The sequence below is a fragment of the Malaclemys terrapin genome, chromosome 9 (assembly GCF_027887155.1).
Source record: "Malaclemys terrapin pileata isolate rMalTer1 chromosome 9, rMalTer1.hap1, whole genome shotgun sequence".
NCBI lineage: Eukaryota > Metazoa > Chordata > Testudines > Emydidae > Malaclemys > Malaclemys terrapin.
Window position 1 is genome coordinate 81,012,974 of NC_071513.1, and position 26,484 is coordinate 81,039,457.

The following is a 26,484-nucleotide window of genomic DNA, read 5'->3' on the forward strand; positions in this document are numbered from 1 at the left end:
CAGTTAAACTAGTAGTATTGAAGCACATAAAGATCTAAAATGTAGTTTACCAATAAGTTTGTTTTATTTCAGAGGGCTTGTTATGGTCCCAGAAATAGCTTCATGGTGCTTTATGTCAATTTTTTGTAGCGTGAAGAGAAGGAAAGCTAGTCACTCTAACAAGAACAATGTATACTTGATAGGATATCTGAACCAATGAAATGCGAGTTTATTGAACTCTTGTAATGCTACAGAATGAAATAGTTTTTAAGGTCTTTTTATTCAGTTTGTAGGAAAAATGCAACGTGATGAATGAGTAAGCCATTAGAAGAAAGTCCATAGCAACTTTAATGACACATCTGTAGTGAAACAATAGTTGTGTGAATAATTTGCTAATTGTCAAAAGTTTATAAACTAGGCCTTGAGTTTATAAACTCAATGCCTTAGATAATATTAAATAAAATAGCATAACATTTGTTAAAGTCAGTGGCTTTGTGTTCTTATTTTCATGTTTCTTTTCCTTAAAAAAACATCCTAGAAGAAAGCACTGAAAGTACAAGGGACATTTGATGGGGAAGGTAAGCACTGGATTTTGTTGAAACTGGTTTTTATTATTTGAATGCATGTTCTGATAAAAATCTAAGCTTTCAAATGACCAAATAAATCTCAAGAGAAGCTGACTTCAAGAGAACAATATGTCAAAATACTGTAGATTTTATCAAAGAAAAGCATGTTAATTCAAAATTTTAGATTTCAGTTAACTATCAACTGGAAATACTTTTAATAATAATACAACTTCCATTAAATTCTGTTTGTAGAATTGCTTAAAGAATAGAGAAAGGCAGGTAAACAAATACCTTACACTTGAATATAAAAAGGAACTATTTATATGTATTTGTGTATATTGTTTAAGCTTCAGCTCTTATAAAAACACTGTGGGATTTGCATAAAATAAAGCCAATTCCTGCAAGCTGATTTCAGTGGTCAGATCTCTTACATAGATTCCAACAGGGTGGATAAAACTCAATGATTTTTATTTAAAAAAAGTTTAAAAAATGGATTTTTTTATTTAAATCAGATTTTTTTGATAAAATGCTTTTTGAGGAAAAAACTATCTAAAGATACATTATAGCTCGAAGATATCTCATCATGGAATAGGGATTATAAATTCTAATTCTATAGTATGAGACAATATATTCATGTAATGTTTAAGAAAAGTTTTGTAAATGAGTTCCAAAGTTCATCAATTAGGGATCCAATCCTATGGGGTTCCACAGGCTTCTGTATAGATTATTTAGGTTAATCTTTCTATCTACCCAGTCGGACTCAGTGCTCAGTCTAGAAGATCCCATCAGAGATGCTTAGTTTTGCAGTTCTCAAAGGGTGGATTTGTGTCTCCAGTTTTGCTTGTTAACAGCAAAAATGTTTTCAAATAAATAAATAATATATAGAGGTGAGAAATAACAAACCTCAACTCTATTGTCCCTCTGCAAATTTGTGTACAGAGAGTCAATTCCTTATCTCTCTCTAAAAGTGCAAAGTTTCAAAAAGTTCAATGAATAGAAGATTGTTGGTGGCAGAATAGATCTGGATAAGGAGAAGAAGTTTGGAGATAAATGTGAGAAGCGAGGGACATATGCTTGTTTTGTTAAAATATTATATGTTTACTGTTGAAGAAAAAAATCCAGAATACTTAACGTTGTTGTTCTAGTTATATAAAACAATTTAAACGTCTGTCTGGTGATGTTCTCCTCCTAATACACCATGGCAAGAAAATCCTCCAAATATAAATGATTAACCTGTTGAATTGGAGATAATTCACCTCCCAGTGATGTCATAAATATCTGCTTCATTTACCTTTTGGAATAACCAAACAATCATTCATTTTCTGATATAGCTGTAAAACTAATCTGAAAAGTTTTTAAAATAAATCACTGTTTAAAAATATATAGTGTGTACCTTCTAAAAATGAAACCTACATCTATCTCTGAGTTGTGAAGAATATGTATTAAGGTTATAACAACCAACAAGAATGCACTTTTATGTAGAAAACCATGATTAAATCGAGTCTTCCTGATTTAAATCAATTTAATTGCAAGTGTCAGGATTAACCTATGTGGATCAGGTTGCAGAATCGGGGGCAAGGTGCCATTTTCTGGGGTTTAGGAATAAGCCAGCACTCACCAATGCTTAGGAAAATTATCCCTGCAGTCTAACATAATCCTTTCTTTCTCGCTTTGACCTGTAAGCTTGTAGTCTTGGTCATTTTTGTTTCCACTCTTCTCTGCCTTTGACCCTGATTTTTGCTGAATTGGCTGTGTTCCCTCCTCTCTATTTTACAACCAAACATTAGTCCATACTCTTGTAATCTCTCCTGACTATGGTAATTGGCACTCTCTCTGCTTGTTCATCTTTGATTTCTCCCCAAGTCCATTCAAAACCTAGTTGCTATGATCATCTTCCTTTCCCACTGCTTTGTCTCCTATTCTTTTCTTACCCCTGGTTACACTTGGGGGGGGGGAGGATCGATCTAAGTTATGTAACTTCAGCTACGTGAATAACGTAGCTAAAGTTGACATACTTAGATCTACTTACCGCAGTGTCTTCACTGAGGTAGGTCGACTGCTGACGCTCCCCTGTCAACTCCACCTGTGCTTCTCGCTCCAGTGGAGTACTGGAGTCCACGAGAGAGCACTCAGCCGTCCATTTATCGTGTCTTCACTAGACGTGATAAATCAACCCCTGCTGGATCGATCGCTCCGGAGGTAAGTGTAGACATGCCCTTAGTTTCTCAGGTCTCATGCAGTGTTTAAGCAACTCTTTGCTTTTGAAGCAGTCCACAAATATGCCCTGCCTTCATTTTCTATGATACCTCCTTACTCTCTCCTGATTCTATGTCAAGGGTTTTCTTCTGACTGCTCCCTTTGTCTCTGTTGATCACTCCTTACTCCCTATAATGGCATTCAAAGTTCAGTTATTGTAAGCCAAGCTTCCATCCTTGAAAAGTTTATAAAAATATCACATATTCTTTGGAGCATGCTGGCTATAATGATTTTGGCCCACGCTATATCCTTACTATAATTCTTTGGATTGTAAACTTTTTGGGCAAGGTCTTGTTTGGTTTTTTTGGCAGAGTTCCCCTGTTACACAGCACCATATGCAGTTATACTATGTGTTTATGATTATATGATGTATGTACACACCTTATAAACTCTAACGCTTATGTACAACCCTTCAGCAGAAGCGCTAATGGACACAGCAGCTAAAGCAAATCTGACCAAACAGTTTGACAAAAGAATTTAGCGGATTCTTAAAGACTCAGTCAATCTCTTTCACTTTCCTCCCTACAAATAATAGGTTGTCCAAAACACCTGCCCCATTTTTAAAGTATTGTCAGCCTTTCTCCTATAAAACATTTCTTTTCTTTGTAGCTTAGTTCCTGTATTTTGAGTTCCCTCTTTCCCCATGTGCTTGTGCTTAATATATATATATGGCAAAAGAGTGTGAGCACTAGAAGAAGGTGGTCTCCATGTTTGTCCTCCTTCCCATGTGGTTTTGTTGCATTAATACTGGTAGCATTGAAGCACATAGAAGAGGAATCGGAATGCACATGGAAGTGTGCAGGCCCCACATTTAGCACATCTCGGGAGATGATGTTTGGGTGTGCCCCATAGGCTCTGTCCTGGTCAGTCCTGATTTTAAAGTTCTGAAGTCAAAATTTGGGATGATTTTTCCTCCTTCCACAGTGAAATATGAAGATAATTTTTTAAGGCTAACAGTGTAAAAATTGCCATTGGTAATAGGTTCAATACCTTTTAAAATGTGCATGAGATAATCAGACACCTGGATTATTGACCTTACTGTTCTGATATGTTTTTTTGTTTTTTAAATCTTTAGCTAGTTATGACACATTGCACAACAAATGGGGGGGAAATAAAGCTCTTTTCCTCAACAAAGGACACATCTGTTCTTTAATGTAGTCAGAAGGCATCTTTTTAATAGTGGCACAGTGATCCATTGTTACTGTGACACTGTCCATCTTAAATAAGACACTATCTTTGTCTTTGTGCATGCAATTTGTGAGCACATCTACAATTTGCTTTATTTCATTGTTTAAATGCTACTTATAACTCTTTTGAAAACAAATGGCATAACTTTCTGGCAATTAATGCCCCTTTCTTATGTATTTTAGAAACTGCAGTTTTGTATCAGAACTACAAAGAAAAAGCTCTGGACATAGATTCTGATGAAGATTCTGAGTCCAAAGAACAAAAATCAGAGGAAAGGATAGTTATTCAATATAAGCCTCTGAGATCAACATGGAGTCAGCTATCAGTGGTGAGTATTCAATGGTTACATAGCCAAAAATATATTATGCAAGAATGTATATAAGCAAGGATTTTATCTGCCAGTGGCATTTTCTGCTTGAAGTTTGACTTTCAGCCCCTTCTCAAATGTAAAGTGTTTGTGGACATTTTATTAATACTTGGAGTTGTAATTGCCCCAAGTGTTACAGATATGGGGCCAAATCCTGAAGTCCTAACTCTGCTTTACTCCGATCTTACATGCGCAAATCCCTCTACTCTTCAAGATGATTTAGTAAGGCCTATTGGAAATGTCTGTGCTGAAAAAGACAAAAGCCAGTATCTGTGAAGTGTTAAGATAAATTAAGTATCTATACAAAAAAAACATAAGGAAAAATTAAATAAAGTGGATGACATGAAAAGAATCATTCGGTACCAGTGGAAATGATTGCTCTGGATTAACCTTGACTGGACATTGTTTGGTATTTATTGTCAATCAAAATAAACAGAGAGGCAAGGTGGGTGGGGTAATATCTTTTATTGGACCAACTTCTGTTGGTGAAAAAGAATAGCGCAGGGTAGGCTCAAAAGCTTGTTTTTTTCCATCAACAGAAGTTGGTTGGATAAAAGAGATTACCTCACCTCTCTGATATTCTTGGACCAACCTGGCTACACCAACACTACAGTCAAAATCAAGGATTTTTAAAAATGTATGTGTGTAAAACAAAGGATAGTGTATTGAAATTCAGCTTTACATTCTTACAAATGACTTGCAAACTTACATAATTTTAAAAAATGCAAATTAAAGGATGTGCTGAATGCTCACAATCCAGATAACAATTGCACATTTGCCATCTTAAGGGCCTGATCTTGCAATCACTTCCTGTAGGACACAATGATTACTCCTCAGGCATTGTCTATACCAGGATTTTAGCACTGGTGTAGCCACAACATGGTAGCCCACTAGAATAGATAGAATTTACATTGGTGCAGTTTACCCTAGTTTGAAGCATCATGTTCAAAATACCCAGACTTGCTGGAAAAACTGGTTCTGATTCTAGTGGGGTGGACATGGCCCTATCTTTAGATTAAACTGAGTTCTGTGTGTTTGCACTTTTATTCTGTGCATGGGAGGGCTATGGACAATCTTTAGATCAGGACCATACACTGTGACTGAATTCTTTTTCTTTCCTTTCCCTTTCTTTCACACAACCCTTGCATTTTACAAGAAGACCATGGAGGACTGGAGATTTACTCCCCTTGACACTCACTGTCCTAGAAAGTGGGTTGAGAAGCTCACTTTAACCCGAGAGCTCTTGTCCTTTGCATGGACAGATAGCCCCTGACTTTCAAATTTAGAAAGGCCATGTGTTTAATAGTTCACAAATGCACACAGTTCCAGATACAACTGGACAGTTAGGAATTTAACCAGATGTCCTCACATGCAAATACTTGCATATACAATCTAGGTGCATACCATTGTGGTAACTGCACATGCAAATTGGGTGCTCAGTTACACATGGTTTTTTGCATGTGATCCTAGGCTTTTCTGGTGACCGCAATAAAGCTCTTTAGTTCCTGTGAGACTTTTCATAAATCTAGAGGTTTGCCTGGATGCCTTTAGTCAACATTAGGGTTATCATACATCCATATTTTCCCGGACATGCCCAGCTTTTTGGTTCTTAAATCGCCATCCGGGAGGAATTTTTAAATATCTAAAAACGTCTGGGATTTTTCCATTATTATTTTTCCCCAAAGAAGAGTTGATCATTCAAGAAAGAGAGTGCATGTTGATAACTCGAGAGAATGCCCATTTTTTCCCCCTAGCTCCCAGCGCTTGTGCTGCAAAACAGCTGTTTCGCGTGGCTGGGGGGGCAGAGGGGGAACGTGGTGCACTCAGGGGAGGAGGTGGGGTCAGGGCCAGGATTTGGGAAGGGTCCAATGGGGCAGGGAGAGGGCAGAGTTGGGGCGGGGACTTTAGGGAAGGGGTTGGAATGGGGGCGGGGAAGGGGAGGCGGTGGGGCAGGGCCGGGGGCACGCGAGCACCCACCAAGGCCAGGGAAAGTTGGCACCTAGCCCTATGGTTCCAGACTGGTATGATCATTTTTCCATAGTGGTGATAGTGCAATGTCGACAATTTCAGTGTCTTTTCTGAGTTCGTACCATGCATGGTAGTGTTTCCTCAAGAGCTCCTTATTTGATATTTTATTTTACTACCCCCAAACACAATGCCAAAACGAAAGTGTAAATTCACTGGAGAACTAAAGACAAAATTACCGTGTTTTTGAAGTGTTAGAGAAGAATGGGAAGCTGAGTGCTTGGTATGTAGACCTGGTTTTTACGTTCTCTGTGAAAAATAAAGGCACTAATGATTTACAAACTCACGTGGACTCAGACAAGCACAAAAAAGCAGTTCGAGAAGAGAGCTCATCAACAAAATTGACAGATTATTTTGTAAAATCAGGCAGCAAATCAGAGGATGCTGTTACTGCTAGAACCAAGACAGAAGCAATTGTTATCTCTGTGCCCGCACCGCATTCTGTTGATGATGATCTGAAAACGTTTGAAGAAAATGACATAGTTTACTGTGGAGTTGCTACAGATGGAAGCAATCACGGTTAAGTGAAAATATTTCCAGTAATTATTCAGTATTTCGACTGGAAGAATGGCAGATTGAGGTCCAGAACATACCTAATGAGACTGCCGACATGATTGCTCATTACATAAAAGGAACACTTGGAAAAAAAATGGTTTGTTCGAGAAGTGTATTGCATTTACAGGTGACAACTGCAATACAATGTTTGGAGGACTCCAGTGTGATGAAGATGGAAAGAATGTGTTTGCAAACTTAAAGAAGCTGTTGCAGAAGAGAACATTAATTGGTGTGGGTTGCCCAGCACACATTTTGAACAACTGTGTCCACCATGCAGCAGAAAAAATGAACGTTGACATTGAGAACATTATTTTTAAAATTTACCAGTACTTTCATATGTACACTGGGTCGGAAGAAACTCCATGGAGGAGTATTGAAGAGTTTCCTTTTTATGATCCTATCAAAAGGATGAGGCTGAGTTTGCAGTGTCAGCAACGTATGCTGTGTCTGTCAAAGCAATGAGAGCATTCTAAATTTTCTTATACTGGTAAAAAAGAAAAGGCTCATGCTATTGGAGGAGCCTTCTGTTTGTTTTTTTGTAGGAATATGGTGAATTGGCTGCAGGAAAAACTCTTGACTTCACGTGGTAGAGGTTTGTTACTTATGTAAGAGCCTGTTTTTTGCTACAGTTACCAGTAGTAATCAGTATCATTTTCACTTTGTTTGGCAGGTGGTTTATTTCTTTGACTCCCCTTCATTTCCCAGGAGTAACTCCAAAATGTATACAGAAAAGGGACAGTTTCTCTGATCTTCCCCTCGCCACTCTCACATGGTTGATTTCTGGGCATAGCTAGAGAGTTACAGACAAGCAAAGTTGCATCAGTTTAACTACAGGTGTTATTTTAATATCAGTTTAGTTAAATCAGTGCAGAAGGATGTGTGGCCACTCTTAAACTGATACAAACTTGGCTTGAAACAAATTTTAGCATATTTTAAGCAAAGATTTAAGTTAAACTGAAATAAGCCATTATAAATAAGTGTTTTGGCACTGATTTAAATGATTTTTAAACTGTTGTAAGTGAAACCAGTGCAAATTCTGTGCGTAGACAAGGAAGGGTAGTGGACACCCATCCTTATTGCAGTCTTTCATTCAGCATGCACAGTACTTCTTCCTCAGAAGTGACAGGAAACCAACTAAGATCCAGCTCTTTAAGTCAGCACCACGATATTACCAGCAACCCCGTGGAGGTGTTTATATGGGGGGAAAAAAGGAACAATAATGCTGAATTGGTAACTTCAGGATTTTCCAACTTTTATGTCTGGTGATAATAAGAAAAAGTAAGAAGTGCCACGATTTTGTACCAAATTTAATCCTCTAAATGCTGCTTTTTGTGGTTTTTGGATGATGTCTATGGAGTGGGAAAGTTTTTTGTTCATTGCATTCTTAAGCTATAACAACATCTTTTCTATATATGGAGTCAAAAAGGATTAGTTTGGATGTAAAATAAAGAGGCCACATGTTAAAAGGTCCAGTTGTGTGCCTTGACAACTTGAACTGCTGGCTGTTCACACCCTGAAGCACTAGCTGTTAAGATTCAATAAAATCCTACTTAGGCTGTAAATTTCGTAACAGCTGTCTTACTGATGTTGGCTCCTTTGCAGTTCCAGGTACTGTAATAGGAGTAGTTCTACCCTTATGTGCATTAGTTATAATGGGTTAAAGTCTTCATTAGTTTTGTACTATGGACGGCTATATAGATGCCTTTGTGATTATCAGAGTACCTTGTTTAAGTACTTAGAAGTTCGACTGACTTATCACACAGATTTCATTAACTAGCAATGTAACAATTTTTCTGTCTGGATCAATTTAAAATGCAGTCAATGCAATAAAAGTTTTGTTAGTACTTAAAGAAAACTCCAGCAACACAAGTTCATATTTTTCTTTAGCAAATTGAGAATTTAAAGTAATTTTAGTTACAGTATTATCTCTTCCAACAAATGAATATTGTGCAACAAAAGACAAATGTCTATATCTTTTCATTTGCCTAAATAATTAGGCGGCTGGAGGCAAAAGTTCACCTATTTCTTTGTTACATTCATGATGCTAGTGTGATATCAAGCCTCGTCTCTCTCTCTCTCTCTCTCTCTAGTTCTGTGAGCCAGCTTCTTTAAAGTATTATTTTTCATTATTGGATACCTATTATTGAGTATAGCCTATTACAAAATAACTGCTTTTGAACATTTATTGGTAATTTGTAGTGGCACCAGATATAGCATAAAAAAAGTTTGATTTAAATTAAAGCTGAAATGCCATGTTTGTAGTTATTAATGGTCACCTTACGTAACCTGTTTCATCCTTCACCCCCAGCACAGCAGACCTTGTACCAGGTTGTTTGCTTTCCCTTCTTGACGTGATTTCATAAGTGGGGGGGGGGGGGAGAGTGGGGCAAAGGAGGGAGGGTAGTACTGGGTATTTGAAAACCAAGCATAGCTCCTGTGAGATGACACACACTGGGTCTCAAAGAGCATATATTTTCAGTTCTGTGGCAAAGCTAGATGGTGCAGTGATGTATTAAAGAACTAAATGCGAGGTTGTCCAGTAAATCATGTCAAACTAGTAAATTTCACAACCTATAATGAGGGCAGGGAAATAAAGTGGGTGTAATAGATTATCTGAGCTATAAACATATAAAAAGGTGAAGAATAAAATGAATCTGGCATTTCTGAAAAGGTAACTTTAGACATGAAGAACTTGGCTAAACCAGCTATGCAGGCTTGGGCTGAGGCCAGCCTTTTCATTAGAACAAATATGAAACTGAAGGTAATGAGTCCGTTACTTAGGAGTTATAAGCAAAATCTTCCTGGACAGTATAATTAGTGATTTTAGTGTTCCCATCTTCTTGCTGCACATATGCATGTGAAAGTAACATTGAGCTTTGAAGATTATTTTAAAGCTCTGAAATGTCATGGCATTTAAATCTGTCTTGTTCAGATTCCTTTTCAAGACCCACTTCTATCATGATGATGGCTATAAGACATCATCTAACTAACAGTGAAGTAGAAGGTCAGTTTGAGAAAGCGCTTGATATTATCTCTCTTCCCCTGCCCCAAGTCTTCATTTGTCGTTTGTCATTTTAGATTCTGAGTTCTTTGTAGATAGGTTTGTCTTTCGCTATTCTTTTGGATAGTGCCATTTCAGCCCATTGTAGGTGCTGTTGTTATATAGATAATAAAAAAGAAAATTACAGCTAATGGAGTGTATTAAAAAGGTTTGTTTCTCACTTCTCACTTTCCAATATTTTCCTCATTCAGTTATTTGATCACTTAACTATTTTGCCTAAGGCTACAGCCCTTTTACTGTTAATCACTCTGCTCGCTCTTTCTACCCATAAGCTAGATTTTGCAGAAAAAGATATTGCAGAATTAGAGAGGTTCAGAGAAGGGCAACAAGAAATGATCAGGGACATGGAAAAAAGAGATTGAAAAAACTGATTCATTACTCTAGAAAGCAGACTAATGAGAGGAGACGTGATACAAGTATATAAAATAATGAATGATATAAAGAAGGTAGATCAGGAACTTCCGATTTCCCTGTTTCATTATATCAGAATAAGGAGACATTCAATGAAATTAAAAGGTAGCTAATTTAAAATTGATAAAAGGAAATACACATTTTGGCTTGCTACAGGAAATCATTGAGGCCAAAAACATAACAAGATTAATTTATATGGATATAAAGAATATCCAGATCTGTTTTCAAGATAAAAATGTGGAAGAGATATTAAACCTCATGCTTCAGGGTTTGAGCCAACCTTTAACTACTAGGAGAACAGGATGAGGTAGACATCCCACATTTACTTACTACAGGGTTCTTATACCTTCCTATGATGCATTTGATACTGGCTTCTGTTAGAGATAAGACAGTAGACTAGATGGATCTCAGATCTGATCCAGTGTGGCTATTCCTGTGTTTCTTAACTGGCTATGACCTGGGGAAGTCCTGCTCCCAGACTAGTGCGCAGCCTAAAACACCTTCTCCAGCAGATGCAGTGAAGCAGAAACTGAAATGGTGCTAGAATGTGAGCTAGACAATTGTATGGGTATGCCAACCCATGAGACTGCTAGCCAATTGGATCGCTAGTTAGCGTCTCAGTGGTCCCATCGCTTTCAGCCTATTGTTGCCAAAGCATCCCTGCCTCACTGCAAAGTGGAAATTGTATTGTGCTTCTGAGAGCACAGAAAGTAGTTCTGCACTCATTTTGGTCCCTGCCCTGCTCCCACTGAATTCAGAGAAGTTCTGCCATTGACTTCCGTGTGCACAGGACTGAACCACTTGCCAACAAGAGGAATTATCTTTGTGTTCATATACACATTTAGCAAATTAATTATAACACAAAACTGCAAATTTTGAAAAATTAATGCAGAAAATGCTATAGCACCATCACTGGAAACTTAGTCACTTGTATTAACAGGAATTATAGTAGTGGCTCTAAAACTTTTGCACTGGTGACCCCTTTCACAGAGCAAGCCTCTGAGTGCAACCCCCCTTATAAATTAAAAATATTTTTTTATATATTTAACACCATTATAAATGCTGGAGGGAAAGCGGGGTTTGAGGTGGAGGTTGACAGCTCGCGACCCCCCATGTAATAACCTTGCGACCCCCTGAGGGATCCCGACCCCCAGTTGGAGAACCCCTGAATTATAGAGATCTCTTGTAAACGTTCATAGGTACTTCCCGCCTCTGCACATTTTTAGCAAATATTCAACAGCATCAAAAAAGAAAAAAAAGAAAAGTGGCCCAACCTTTCCTAGTGATTCGTTTTATTCACTTTATGGTTGCTAATTAAAATAAAAAGCATACACATTCCATTTCACTAGTAAGGCATAGCGCGCTCTCCTGTTCACAGCTGATCCCCAGCTGCTTGTTGAGGGAAACATTCAGCTACAGCCCTTTATAATAACAAACACTTATAAAACACTTTTCATCTTCACAGACTTTTACAAATACTAAGAGCAGATTGTTTCTGTGGAGGTACAGGAAACTGTGGGTGTGTTTGGAGTGCACTCTGGTAACTGACCTTCCTTGCCAGCCCCAGGACCCAGCCATGAGTCCCAAGTGCAGATGGCTGACAGGGAGCATGCCTAGCAGGGAAAGAGGAGGTCCCAGTTGGATAAAAGGATATACACATTTTGGCTTGCCACTAGCTACGTGTTGGCATTGGGGGTCAGTACAGTTTATGGAAGAAGGTTATAAGTTCAAGTCTTGAGGCTGGAGGAATTTACACTTCAGAGCATTGGAATAACACCCTCCTCTCCAACCTCATCCCACGCTATTTATACACCTAATTCTTGTCTGGTCCCAGTAGTGTTTCCCTCCCAATATCTGATCCCTTGCTCCAAACCACAGTCATTATGAGCCCCACAAAATCTGGACATATGATCAGACCTGGTTTTCCCTTTGTCCCTCAGAATTGCATCTGCCCCCCCCCACCCCATTATCGTCACAGTAGTCCTCCTACAGAAATTTGGTTTCCTTTCTTCCATATTCCAGCCTTCCTCCGTGTCTTTCTCCAGAAGACAGTGGCAGAGTGTTGTCCACACATAGTAATACTTTCAGACTCTCTGCTTACTTCTTCCACTCCCTGAGATAGCAATGTGCAAAAAAACCCAACCTTGTCCAGTCTCTCCTGAGATTCCTCGTCTCTGTATATGGATCCTGGCCCAGAGAAGCATTTAGTTCCAAATTCATTAACCAGCTCTCTTCCTTTGGGAGGAAGAGTATCATTATGCCCACGTTGCAGACAGAGGAACTGAGACACAGAGAAAGGTGAAATAATTTGTATGCACAGGCAAGGAGTCAGTGCCAGAACTGGGACTGAAACTCACTGTGACTTCCAGTCCAGTCTCACCTAATCCAATCTCAAGGGTTTTTCCCCCATTTTAAATTTACACTTTCATTGCAGAGGAACTGAAAAGATTAATTTTCCATTTCGTTTTCTAAATTGAGTTCATTATCTTACCTATATCTGAAATTGATTCATTATTATTTCTCAGGATTTTGAATAAAATCTGATTAATTTTTTTTTCGGTCCTTCATTTTTTAGATAATTTGTACCAAAGATCTCTTAGGAACAAGTTTACTCTCTGAACTTTATGGCCAGCATGCGTACATATGAAAACAAGTTGAGTCACTGGCTGAATGTAGCTATTGGCAGTAAGTCTAGAATACTTTCGAAATTCCATAGGCTGCCTCTGTGGTGAAGTAAATACTATGACCCATTATCAAGGAAGTAATAGAAGAAACAGAGACCCATTTAGGTGCATATTTACCCAGGTTTATAGCAAGCAATACCATTTGTGTGTATATTTCTGTCTCTGTTTAGATATTTCCTGCATCGCGAGAACTGGGGGAAAATGATCTATTAACTTAGTAATCTGATTTCAGCTTGGGTTAACTAATAGCAAGGAATTGTTTACTATTAGATCATAAAAATAAACATTCAATATTCTGCACTCTCACATAGTGTCCTGCATTTTCAGTTTCTTCTAATGCAGCGGTTCTCAAACTGTGGGGTCATGTAGTAATATTTGTTGTCAGAAGGGGGTCACGGTGCAGTGAAGTTTGAGAACCCCTGTTCTAATGATTCCCAAAGTTTAGCTCATAGTAGCACGATTGGTGAGACTGTCTATGATGCCTTAATATGGAAGGTTGATGTTTTTATTGATAAACACCAGGTTTAAATTGGATTTGTTTTGTTTGTTTTTTAAAAGGGGTTATTGAAATGTTTTACTTGTGAAAAAAATTAGACATTCATATAGGCCCACGTTTTCAAACTTTGCTGACTAAAGTCAGGTTTCTTAGTCTGTATTTAGACATCTAATTAGATGTGGCTTGATTTTTCAGAGGTGGGTTCATGCTAAAGCCTGGAAATTTGCACGCAAACTGCAGATATGAAATATCCCAGTTTGCATATTCAAATATGCATGATCTTATTAAAATAACGAACCCAAATTGCATATATGCAGCACAAAAGCACATCACTGTTTGTTATATCATCCCCATTCCAATGATATTCCACCTTCCTCTTTGACTTTCAGCACCTTGTATGTCATTTCCCCCCTATGTCTTTTCTACATATAATTTCAGAGGGGGAGATAGAGAAAGAAAAAGTTGATGATGATGATTTAACTTTAGATTAGACTTGTGGGCAATGAAAGAGACTGAAGGGAGGAGGGAGAATGGATGGTGCAGAGCTTAAAAGAGTTGTGATGGGGCTGTGAAGGGTAGAATGTAGTGGGGGAGGCTGGGGCTGGGAGACAGAATTAGAGGGGATAGGCAGGAGTTGAGACTGAGTGACTGGGGAGCAGGGTGGGGAGGAGTGGGAAAGGTGAGACCAGGCGAAATTATAAATTTAATGTCCACTTCAAGTGAATTTGTGATGTTGGGTTCTTTACCATATGATATGTATAGGGCTCCTCCAGCATCAAATTTTAGTCAATGAACAATCTCTCTAAAAAGGTCCTGGAGTGAGAGAGAAAATATTTAGGGACAAATTTTCAAGTAGGCCTCAGAAATTGCATTCAGGTATGTTTTGTGTGTATGTAAGTTAAGTAATTTAATTTTAAAAATAAACATCTTCATGCTCAAATACATGTGTGTGCAAAATCTGCAATTTAATTTTTAGCACAAAACTTGAATCGTTGTTTACTTGGATATTGTATAATGTAAAAGAAACTGTTTTCCATAAGGATATTAAATATTAAAATTTGTCTTTCAGGTGAAAAAGAATGGACTGTCTCAGACGATCAGTCAGGAGGAAAGAAAGAGGCAAGAGGTATTCTTTAAGTAATAAATTTTTAATTGTTGATTATTTAGTAATATACAGCATGCCTGATTTGATATTTTGTGCACTTCCTTTATGTACCTGTCCATAAGGGGGACAATTCTAGTTGCATCCTAGTTCCATTCTCTGCTGCCCTATAAACTGAGCTGGATTTTCTCCCTCACTCCCTCCTTTGTCATCACCAAGGGACAGTGAAACCAACTGGATCTCCCTAGCATGTGAGTCTCCAGCTTGGTAGCTGGGATGACCCCCGTGCGCTCTTGGTGGTGTGGTTGAGGCAGGCTGTACGCCAGTGAACTCTAGCTCATGGATGATTCCCTAGAGGTCATAGCCAGGCAGCTCCTCTGCACTATGCTGGGGCAAGCATGGAACGAGCTCCAGAATCAGAGCTGCAGCTAGCGCCTTGTGTGTTATCCCTTCCACCCTCTAGCAGAGAATATAGGCCATTATCTCTAGATTGTGTACACAAGATTTATAACCGTCTCCTTCTCTGCAACTCCTCCGTCCCCTTGGATTTCTTGTCTGCTCTCTGTCGGATTTTGATGTATTTAATTATTTATGGATGAGGAGAATCCCAAGAGACATGACACGTCACTGAACAAGCCAGAGATTCTCCTTCTGCCTGTTGTCATCTTAGTGGACACTTGTGCTACACCCTCTGTTTTTTTTTTTTTTTTCGCTTATGGGCCTGGGAGAGGGGCCTCCTTTTCATCCCTTTGAATTCCTCAGGAGCCATCACTCCAGCTTCCCTGAAGTCAGATCTACATATACTTCCTCAGAGAGAGCAAGTCCTTTGTTCCTTTCAGGTTTAGAGCCTTTAGATTTAGCCAAAAGATGGCTTGCAAGCCTCAGGTTTTGTGTTTTAGTGCTAGTGTTTCAGTAGAGGCAGCTTTTACAGGAACGGAAAAGAAGTAATCATAGGATGCAGCTATGCCTGCAGTTGGTGTTTGTACACCATTCTCATTGTGTGTATAGTTTAAACTTAAAAGCCTATTTGTTAGGTAAATTTCTGTAACACACCATCAATATGGAAACTTTGGAAAAATTTATTTGTTTGCTACAGTTGGGTGGGGTTTAACAGGAACAAGATTTTAAACTGAGGCACCACCTATAACTGTGATTAAAGTTAATATGCTAAGTCTTTGTGTATATTGTGTCCAAAGGAAATACTTCTATAATTATGATGCTCTAAATAGTAATACTTTTTAATACATTCACTTCCCTTCAAACTATCATCGTTTTAATCTTGAATTCATGTACTTCTGCAAACTACATAAAACTGCAGTTCATGCCTGTTTGTTAATATTTTCATGAAGCACTCATTGTCTATTGTGATACAGACATCTGCTCATGCTGATGCAATGCAAATCAAGTCTATCAGACTTTTTTTCATAGAAAATCTCCTAAGTTGACTATAAAGTAGTAATTGGTAAATATGATCTCAATCTTTCTCTCTCCATTTCTGTTTACTGTTATTACTGCATATGTGAGCCTAAGATTATCTTGATTTGTTCTGTCTGTCATGCTAAGTGTTTTGGGTATAAAGTGGTATTATACCAAAACTTGTTTGCACTTGCAGTCATCACATAGCAGATATTAATAGCAAATTGGCTTTAGTTCTGACTTTCAAACACACTAGTATGGCCTTGCAATTCTCAAACTGGACGAAGTCAATGAGGGCTCTCATAAAAATCAGAAACAAAGACGCTCCTCAATAATACAGCGAAGGCTAGGCTCGTGTGTTCCCCTATGTACAAAAATGCACAGATCAGAACAAATTAGTCATGGAACTCTGCAGCTCTCTTTAGGCGAATCCTGTCCTGGTGAGTGCAGCTGGAGGAAACGCAATGTAGCCAGGGTGAAGTTAGAAATACATGTGGTGAGCAAAGGAAAATGGCCAGAATGCTGTATTCAGACACCCATTGCCCCCTACATCAGCCATATAAGTATAGCTGACCAGCTGCCATAGGCCGGCTAGCATCTGGCTATGTTCTGTAGACCTCTGGGGTGGAGGGATACATCAGTCTGGGATATAATGTTGTTTTAAGTGTCATTAACTTTATACATCTCCCTGTACTAAGACATGCACTTTTACAAGGATCATGCTGTTTAATGCAGCTGTTATATGGCTCCTGAAACGTTCCTGGTCACATCCCTTTTTGTTCTGAGTCTGCTGGCTATACAGGTATCTTGTGGAGAGAACGGAGAATGGCCAGCCGTGGGGAGGGGACATCCCCCCACAGTCTGGCACCTGAGGCGGCCTCATGGTAAGGCTAGCCTTGCAGTATAGACATACCCTTTGTCTATTAGTCAGATTTGAAAAGGCTGCATCTTATCTTTCTTTTTTTGGCAGTACTCCATTTTACATCTAAAAGTAAGAGTAGTCACAAAATGTAAACTTGTATTGGCAAACTTAGTCTGGATGATAAATTCTTCTCTTGTAATTTATACCATAACTCATCCAAAACAAAACAGTTGATTGTAAGTCTGTTTTTCCTACCGTGCAGGCTATATTTGAAGTAATATCATCTGAACATTCATACTTGCTGAGCTTGGAGATTCTGATCCGGATGTTTAAAAATTCCAAAGAACTGAGTTTAACAATGACCAAAACAGAAAACCACCATCTTTTCTCCAATATTGCTGATGTCTGTGAAGCGAGCAAAAAGTAAGTGATTGTAAAGGACAAAACCCTTTTTTATTTTCATGAAATTCTGAGAGTGGTTGTTACCAGCAGAAATAAATTACTATGTGCACTATATTTCATTACTTTAGTAGGGAGCATCTTTACTTGATTTTTGTAATAATAGCAAGAAAAAAACAAATCTATTTTTCATTAAAACCAAATGGTCTCCAATGACAAATACAAAAGGTTGACATTTTATGCTTTAAAAAGAAAAAAAAGACACATGCATTCAGATGATAGATGGTCCCGTCATATTTTAAAATAGTAAAATACATTTTGCAGCAGTTCAGAATAAGTAAAATACAATAACTAAAGCCTAAAATTGTGGTACTTCAGTTACCTTTTTAATGATTGACAAGGAAATGAAGTTTTTCATTGTTTAAAAACAACAAAATACGTTTGAGAAGATGGATTCCATAATAGGTGTTGTCGAGTTATGGTATGTCACCAGTTATTAGCAACAGATTTATTGTTGCCTTACTATAACTCTGTGCCAAGAGGAAAAATGAGCTACTAAACAATACATTAAAACTTAATGGAAATCATTTTGGGAAGATGTCAAAATGGGGGTTAATCTTCTTGAATATTTTAAGGCATTAAATAAACATTCTTGTTTTTTAAAAAGGAGATAAAACTTTTGAAGTACTTAGAAATGTGAAATAAGAAATATCATGAGTGTAATTAAATCAAACCAAAACAGCAGAAAAATATTTCAAAGATTCTTTTTCCGTGAATTGAAGAGGTGCTGCAGAAATGACTTCCATGTTTATCTTGCTTATATAGAACACATACAAATATGTGTGTTTGGGTGGAGGAGGAGGGAGATTGTTTGTTTGTTCATTCTTTAGTTCTTGGTCCAAAATTTGTCCTCATTAATCCCAGTCCTGCCTGGAATGAAATGAAATCAGTACCAAATTAGTCCCTTTGTCTTTTGAGGTTGCCAAGAAGATTGATGACAAAACAGTGCACTATGGAGTTGGAAATGAATGCATAGCTATCTCTTTCTTTTTTCTATGAAACAATACATTTTCTTTTTTGCATTGTTTACATGGTTTGGGGGCATGTATTGTGGGTCAGAATTTGAAAATCAGTATGCTACAGGTAAATTAGCCTCATTTTACAACTTGAAATTCAATATAATTACTCTTTCCTTTTGTACCTAAAGCTCTGAAATCAAGTAGGCTCTTCTGAATAAAGTGTAGAATTTCTATCACTCTTTTCACTTTTTTTTTATTTCTGTACAAGCACCATATCCTCAAATCTGGTTTTCATCCAGACAAGTTTTTGGAGTTTTGACTCTTTCTGTCTAATTCTTTTTACCAAATCAATGTCCAGCTATATTATAAATATTTTTCTATCCAGCTACAGCTTTCTGGAAATTAACATTAAATGCAAATACTGAATATTAGTTTTAAAACTTTATTTTGTATTTATTTTTTCAATAAATTTGAAGGAAATAACATGATACTAAAGAGCAAAGTACTGTGATAGAATGAACAGTATAAGAAGAAAGATACTGCTTTAAATAACAATTAAACTCCCATTTAGGGCCCAAACCTATAAGATGCTGAGTGCCTTCAGCTCCTGTTAACTTTAGTGGGAGTTGAAGATACTTAGCACCTCTCAGGATTATGCCCTTAATCTTCCATTGTAGAAGCTCAGAGTTATAACTTGGGTTTTACAACTCATCACTGCCTGATATTATACTGGTATGAAGTGATAAGGGAAAAAAGACCTCTTTCTATCCCTGGAAGGTCAAAGCATTTGAAGGGAATAGAAGAAGATTTTTGAATACTATTCCTACCTGCTGTCCTTTTGAGATTTGTTTCATATGGTTTCCCCACTGACTTCACTGAACTATTTGCAGTGTATAAAGTTTGCAGAATCAAGCACTTGGATTCTTCATTTGTGGGATATCAAATGTCATTTTCAATTCTTGAAGTCTCTTCTAACAGGAAACCTTTTTGCAGAAATAATCTGACCATATTCCTTCCTTTTTTAAAGTAGAGTTTAGTTGTTACAGACAATATCATAGGTGTGCATGGTGCGTTACAGACAACTAAAATAATTCCAAGCCTCATGGAGTTTTTAATCTGAAATAGGATAGAAGGGATGACAGTAATGGAGAGTGAAGAAGGGGGAAAGAAGTTGTGAATTACAGTAGTAAGAAGATAATCTTGTGTGTAATTGCATCTTGTTAGTGCCATTTTTTTTCTTTAATACATTAAACATTTGGGATGCTGTCCAGAGTGAAACTATCAGTGGAAACAAGCATCAGGTGGGTAACTAAAAAAACTGATAGTAAAAAAAAAATGGCTTTTGACAACATCCAGAAGCCTATTTCCAATATTTTTTCAGGATTCAGACAACTTTTCCATTGGGTTAAATGGACTTTGTTATTCAAACCAGCAAATCTGGTTGCTACTTGCTTTAATTGAAAGAGAAACTGAAACAGATCCTGCCTCCTTTGTGCTACTATAGCAATCTTTACCTGGAATAATGGCCCCTTGGGGGCTGGTGAAAGCCAGTGCAATGGACCTTTGGGTGGAGATGGGCAAGTGGCATAATGTCATTTCTGGCACCTCTTTCAATATGCACAAAGTGTAGCTCTTGAAGATTGAGCCCTCTGCTTTCAAGCCAGAGGAACCATGTTTCGTGACTGTCACCCGAAATTCCATAGCTTGGATTTTACCAGTCTGAAAATCTAACTTTTAAAAAAAATCTATATTAGAGAGCGACTCCTTTAGTGAAGCAGTCCCATGATATGGATTGTATTTTCTGTATATTCTTGACGTGCAGCTTCTTGGGATTGTTGAGCTTGCATCGTCAGGGTCCTACCATAATATTTGGAGGACTTAGGCTGTATCTTGAACAGGCTTTTATTCTGAGAGATACCTTTGTTCTTGTTAGCTTTTTCTAATGCTTTCCTCACCATAGTACTTGTAAAATAAACAGCAGAGAATTGTTTGCTTTTGTGGCTGTAGTGACTAGATGAGAAAATGCTTGAATGGAACTGGTCAGAAGTGCGTCTTGACAATTATTTAGATTTAATGGAACGTATTCTTAATTAAATGCCAGTTGTTATTAATCAATTTGGGAAACTGACATACAGTAGCTAGAGGGGAGGAGTATATAAATACGTCTAAATATGTTAGAACACTGCATCTCTGGGGTACAGTGGTCTGTGCTATCCAGTACAACTACAAGTGTCTTGTCTACATCCATTACAACTTCCAGTTCTGGACAGGTGAAGAATTGTCTGCTATTTCCAAGGAAGTATGCAAAAACATATTGCTTAGCAGTTCACTTCAAATTCAGGAGAACATGAAACACTGTTTTAACACATTCTAATTAGGCAGGTGGTGATAGATGCCCAGAAATGGGGGGAAATTGAAAATATAAGTTAATGTACTCTTAAAATTACCTGTTGGATTTAAAACACATTTGTTTTTATTATTAAACAGTTTATAGCCAAAAATTGGAAAATAAAACAGCGAATCTAGGCTCTGAGGATTTTTAAACTAATTTTAATGAGAGTCTATTGAACTGTCCTAAATTCAGCAACAGTTTAATAGTTGTCCTCAAATACTGGCTCTTGCAATCAGTGAGTCACTGTTTACCTTCTGTTGAATGCTCATTGTACAACATTCCATTTCATGGGGTTATCTTTTTGGTAAAGTGCATAGTCACCCTACTGTTCTTGAACAGTGTCTGTGTATGCCATAGCACCTGTCTACAGAAAGCTGCATTGTCTTTGGAAAGGAATGTTCTTGGATAGACCGTTACCAGAGAGAGAAAGAAGTGCATGATAAGCAGAGCTCATATAAAAACGATAGGTTTGCAGATCTTTAAATGGTTGCTAACATTGTGAAATCTAATTTTGTTTCTTTTTTAGCCAGCTGTTCTAACTTTTATTTGTATTTATATTGAGACTTTTTTTTCCGCTCATTTTCTTGTACTCTAAAAATGTCAGCATGTAATTTTTTCATGGCATGTGTATGCATATGCTACACTTGTAGGTATATATGTAATTCTCAATCCAATTAATTTCTATGGGGTTGTATTACTATAGTTTGTGCATTGTCCACAGTCTGGTGAGTGGGTACTACACTGGCTGACAGGCCTGAATTGCTATGTCCCAAATAAGTAAAAGAAATTAAAGCTTTTGCTGACTTTTCTCTCCCTGGTTTCTAATGTGAAAGTCAGCAAACTGGAGGAAGGATTCACACAAAAAGGCCCCTCTCACCTTGCAGTCTTTAATGTATTGATCCTTACAACACCGGTCTGAGATAGGGATTAGTACTCCTATTTTACAGATGGGAAACTGAGACACAGAGGCACTACGTGCCTTGCCCAAGGTCATACAGGAAGGCTATGGCAGAGCTGGGAACTGAACCCAGGTTTCCCGAATCTCAGGCTAGCACCTCAACCTCAGATCGTCCTCCCATGTTTGCATTTGCTACCTTTTCCCTCTTCTTCTGTCCTTCATTTTGTATGTAGAAATTGCTATGGCTTGAATTTCTTCAGCATTTAAGGCTGCAGAGTTTGTAGGTCATATGGGGGAGAGACTCTCCCCACTCACCCTAGTGGATCTTATAACTTCTGCAGGGTCCTAGCCCCCTTGACCTCACTTCCTGCTTTCCCATTTATTTCAAGTATCCCAGTGAATTTTAAGTGTGGTAGTATAGTTTCATATCCCCCAAGGTTGTGCTGTAGTATGATTTTATTTCTCAAAGTTTGAAACTGGAAGTGGCTAATGTATACATCAAGCACAATCTGGATTTTGGCTTAAATATAAGATGAGTGGACAAAATGATTTGAGAAAGCATGCTGTTGCCATAGCTTAATAACTATTTGATTAGAATGTGTCTGTACACTTCAATATTTGGATTAATTTCCCCATAAAGCACAACACAGATATAGCATCTCTTTTCTAGTGATGTCTTAGTTTTACTCAATTTGTGGTAAATGGCACAAGTACGTTTAAAAGTTTCTTGTCCCAAGCTGGGTAGGGTTAGATTCTGATATCCTTACTTCACAAGTAGTCCCAATGGAGCCAACAGGAGTAAGAAGCATCCTGACTAAGGATGTGAAAATCTGGCCCACAAAGATTGAATGTTTTAGTCTGAATTAGAACCCAGAGCCTGTCTAGGTAAGTCTTTTAGTCTAACGGCTTAGGGTGCGCTCACATTTGTGACTGATTGTTTTAGCCTCGTTAAATAATACTGGCTTCTAGTGAATTAGTAGTTTTATTAGTAAGGGCCTTGCAAATGAAAAAATGGCCCACCATTTATGGCTGATAATGGAATTTTTCATCTCTAGGTAACTGATCTGCAAGACCCCAGGTTGACAATTCTGAAAACCAATATTGTCTGATGGTTGTTTGGTAGAATAATATGCGTTGGTTATCTCTGTCTAGTTCTTAATGGACGGGTGTTCATGTTACAAAAACACACTTGCAATAGGTAGTAATTGGCCCCTGTTTTTGTTAGCTTAATACATAGCAACGATTTAGTTAGAAACTTTCCTTTCCCTATGGACCATTCCTGTAGGGCACAGCATACTGGCATATCAGTGATCAAGTGTACACTGGGATCCAGTGTTAAACATCAGCTTTTCTTATAACTAAATTCACTTAAACCATTTTAAATGCGAATTTTAAAGTAGTAGAAGGAAAACTAAAGTTTTTAGTGGAATCTTTCTAATTCTTTTAAATAATTGTCTTCAAAGTAACTGGGGCGGGGGGGAACAATGGAAAATAAACTGGCCTAAAATTATTTATTTCTACTTGTCTGGAAAATCTAGTTAGTGGCTCAAGAACTTTTTTTGTAGTTTGGAGTTAAAAATGAATTAATTATTCCTTTCTTAGAACTTAAAGTGTATTTTATTTCCCAAATTATGAGATTCTGTTAAACCATAGTGAGCAAGGTGCTTTGAAATACTGGCTTTCTGCAGCTTCATCTATGCAAACAAGCCGATGGAAAAGAATTTGCAACTAAAACCTTTCTCTTAGTACATCAAAACTGTTTGACCTCCTTTTCAAAAGCCTCAAAGGTGGTGTAAAAACATTCTCCAGTTATGAAAATGTAGTAATTTCATACAGCTGTCCTATTTTACATGGTGTATTCTAACCAAACTTCCTTTAAGAAAAAAAAGTCTCAAATTTCATATTAGGATAATATCTGCAATTTGTTGGCTTCTGAGACAGGAAGGTAGCTACTGAAAAACAAACGCACTGGCAAAAATACTACCTTTAATGAAGATCGCATGGAGTTTATATCTGGTATCTTGACATTGAGCATGTTCAGTGGAAAAGCTCCCCAGAAATGTCAAGATAAGCTTCTAATAAATGACAAGACCATTCCTAATTGAACAAAGCTCTCTTTGTAACAGGTAGAAAACAGACAGCAAAGTCTGTCTCTGCATTTGAAAGCTTATTGACATTTCTCTCCTCAAAAAAGAAGGGTTGATTTTAATAACTTGTGTAGGGTACAATATGCACAGTCATATATTTAGCTATAAAGTATTTTGCAAGATTACTTCGAAAAGCTAAAGTTTCATAAATATGTCTATTCACAAAGCATATACAGTATGTTTAAAATCACATGAATTTTATCAAAATTCAGTGAGAGGTGGACTATCTTGGGAGAGAAGCTAATGGGGATGTAATAGGCTGATTTACTCTGAAGTAAAAGTTTGTGTAGCCTGAGAGTAAATCAGTTTTGCTAGTCAAATAAAGAGCTTGAATCTCGATGCATTGAGCAAAAAGGGTCAGTTTCCCAAGAATCTGTCTTGGAAAGGAAAAGTCAAAAGGAAGTTATTTAAGCATCTTTGAAAACAGTTTATCTGACTTCCCTAAACAACACATTTACAAGACTGTTGGGAGTTTTACTGTGGGGTTCCCTTTTCTTCCATTAGTCCAACAAATGCTGAGAAGCATATAGAATATCAAAAGGTTAGCGTTTATAGGGAAGAAAGACAAGGAAATAGAAAACACATTGATTCACAAAGTTGCTTAGACTATGCAATGCCTAATGATTTCATAGGTGTGTGGCTTGTGAGGAACCTAGCACATATTGGGAGCTTATGTTTCCTGAAGCATCTGGAACTGGCTTCTGTCAAAAGACTAACCGTTGGTCTGACTCGGAGTACGGCCATTCTTATGTTTTTATATATGTATGTATTTATATTGCATGTAAGACATACCTGTGTTGGAAAAGCCACTTGTTTCCATAGTACTGTTTTATAAATCAGACTAATGTATCTCTACTTGCCCATATCTTGATATTGTGCACTTTTTGCTTTCAGTGATTTGCCATATAACACTCTTCCTGCTGGTGAATATTCATTCCTGTTATGTTCTCTCATTCTCATACTGTTGAGATGGTACATACTGACACGCTGGATTTAATCCTTTTTTATCTTTAGAAGTGGTGCTTCAATTTTGAATTGTTCGGAGTTTAGTTTTCTTTGTGAGACCAAAACACCCACTGGTTCTGTGTAATATATTAATGTATAGTAGAACATTTTAAAAATCGTTATTAGGCATTGGATGGCTCAGGTGAATGGTAATGAAAGAATTTTTCACAAATTCTAGATCACCAGTTTGAGTGCAATCTAAGACAACAGTGACTAACAGTCATTACCATCTGCTAACTCTACAGTGGCCTGAAATGAGTTGGTTGTCTCAGTCCAATTTATAGTGGACGGGTGTCTGTATCCCAGTTGTCATCTCTTTTAGCCATTTCTGCAGAAACCGGCCAAGTGTTGAACTGAATGCACATGGAGAATGAGCTACTCTCTCACCCATCAAGGTGTTCCTTCTAAATCAAGTTGGAAGTATGCTGATAGGTAAAAACCAAAGTATTAGCGTTACCAATTTATGTTTAAAGATTTGAACTTGGATTTTTCACATTGGACACAGTGGGTTAATCTGTAACGGAAAATCTAATTCCTCAGCACTAGGTCTGAGTGAATGGGCTTTGAGAAAGAGGGTAGACAAACAGGGATGGGAGGGACAAAACCCTCCCATGTAATCTGGAAACAAGGTGTGAGAAGCATCTACTCAGCTGATTCATGGCTGTTACTATTACAACTCATGAGTTGTTTTACTACTTGTAGTCTATTGCACCAGCAGTGCTGGTGGCCAGTGGACCCAAGCCGTGTGTTGATTTGTTGACGGTACCCTATTACTCCCGAGTAGGAGATTTGGGCCAAACACAGAGTAAAACTGTGCAGAGATCTGCAGCAGAGTTTGGCTCAGCATTGCAGGGGACAGCTGCATCTCCCCTTTGCAATCCTTGCCTTTCCCAGAGTCCCCTTGTATCCTGCATTTTGCACCTTTTGTGGCTGTCACCAGATTCCAAGGAGCCCAGAGACTTTACTCTAGAGGAGTGGTTTTCAACTTTTTTTAGGCTGCGTACTCCTTTCCAAATAATGTAGTCTACTGTGTACCCCAATCTGAGATAGGGTCATAATATAGCTATGATTAAATTGCCAAGCCTACTAAATAAAATGCCTTGTCCGCCATTGCAAGATTTTTTTTCTTGCGTACCCCCTGATGAGTTTGCGTACCCCAGTTTGAAAACTACTGCTCTAGAGCAGCAAGTTCCAGAGTATCGGTGTCCATTTCCTAGCTATGGTCCATGGATTTCTGTAGATGCCAGCACATGAATTTTAGCATTTGCAGTATCAATAACTATATCAACCATTCAGCACAAAATACACTTTCACTTCCTAAGAATGATTTTCTACGTGGCATTTAGGGCAATGATAGACGGTTAATGTAAAATCGAGGCAACTGGTGCTCTTTAGAGACATTTAGGAGACACACAAGTGGCTAGAGAAAACATTTGTTGTTACTGTTTTGATAGGTGTTTCCCATAAAAGCCCTTTATTTGGTCTCTCCTGTAATAATGTTTCTATATTCTGCTTTTTCAGTAGTTAGTCCATACATCTTGTCTCTCTTAAACTGGATCAGTAGCAAATCTAACACAGTGTAAAAGTAGTAACGTGTATATTCCATAGAAAATTGTTTTCACAAGAGCCTTTAAGTGCCCCAAAGTCAAGAAATAG

At 37.8% G+C, this 26,484-nt stretch overlaps 1 protein-coding gene across 2 annotated transcripts in view; it reads left to right on the forward strand.

Moving 5' to 3' along the window:
- The window catches only part of ARHGEF26 (Rho guanine nucleotide exchange factor 26), a 108,238-nt gene that overhangs the window by 2,849 nt on the left and 78,905 nt on the right, over window positions 1-26,484 (forward strand). The window contains exons 3-6 of one of the 2 annotated variants that reach the window (XM_054040036.1): window positions 518-557; window positions 4,172-4,317; window positions 14,658-14,714; window positions 17,231-17,391. In XM_054040036.1, coding sequence (XP_053896011.1) covers window positions 518-557; window positions 4,172-4,317; window positions 14,658-14,714; window positions 17,231-17,391 — 404 coding nt within the window. The remainder of the gene's footprint in view (window positions 1-517; window positions 558-4,171; window positions 4,318-14,657; window positions 14,715-17,230; window positions 17,392-26,484) is intronic. The other variant, XM_054040037.1, reaches the window with a different exon arrangement.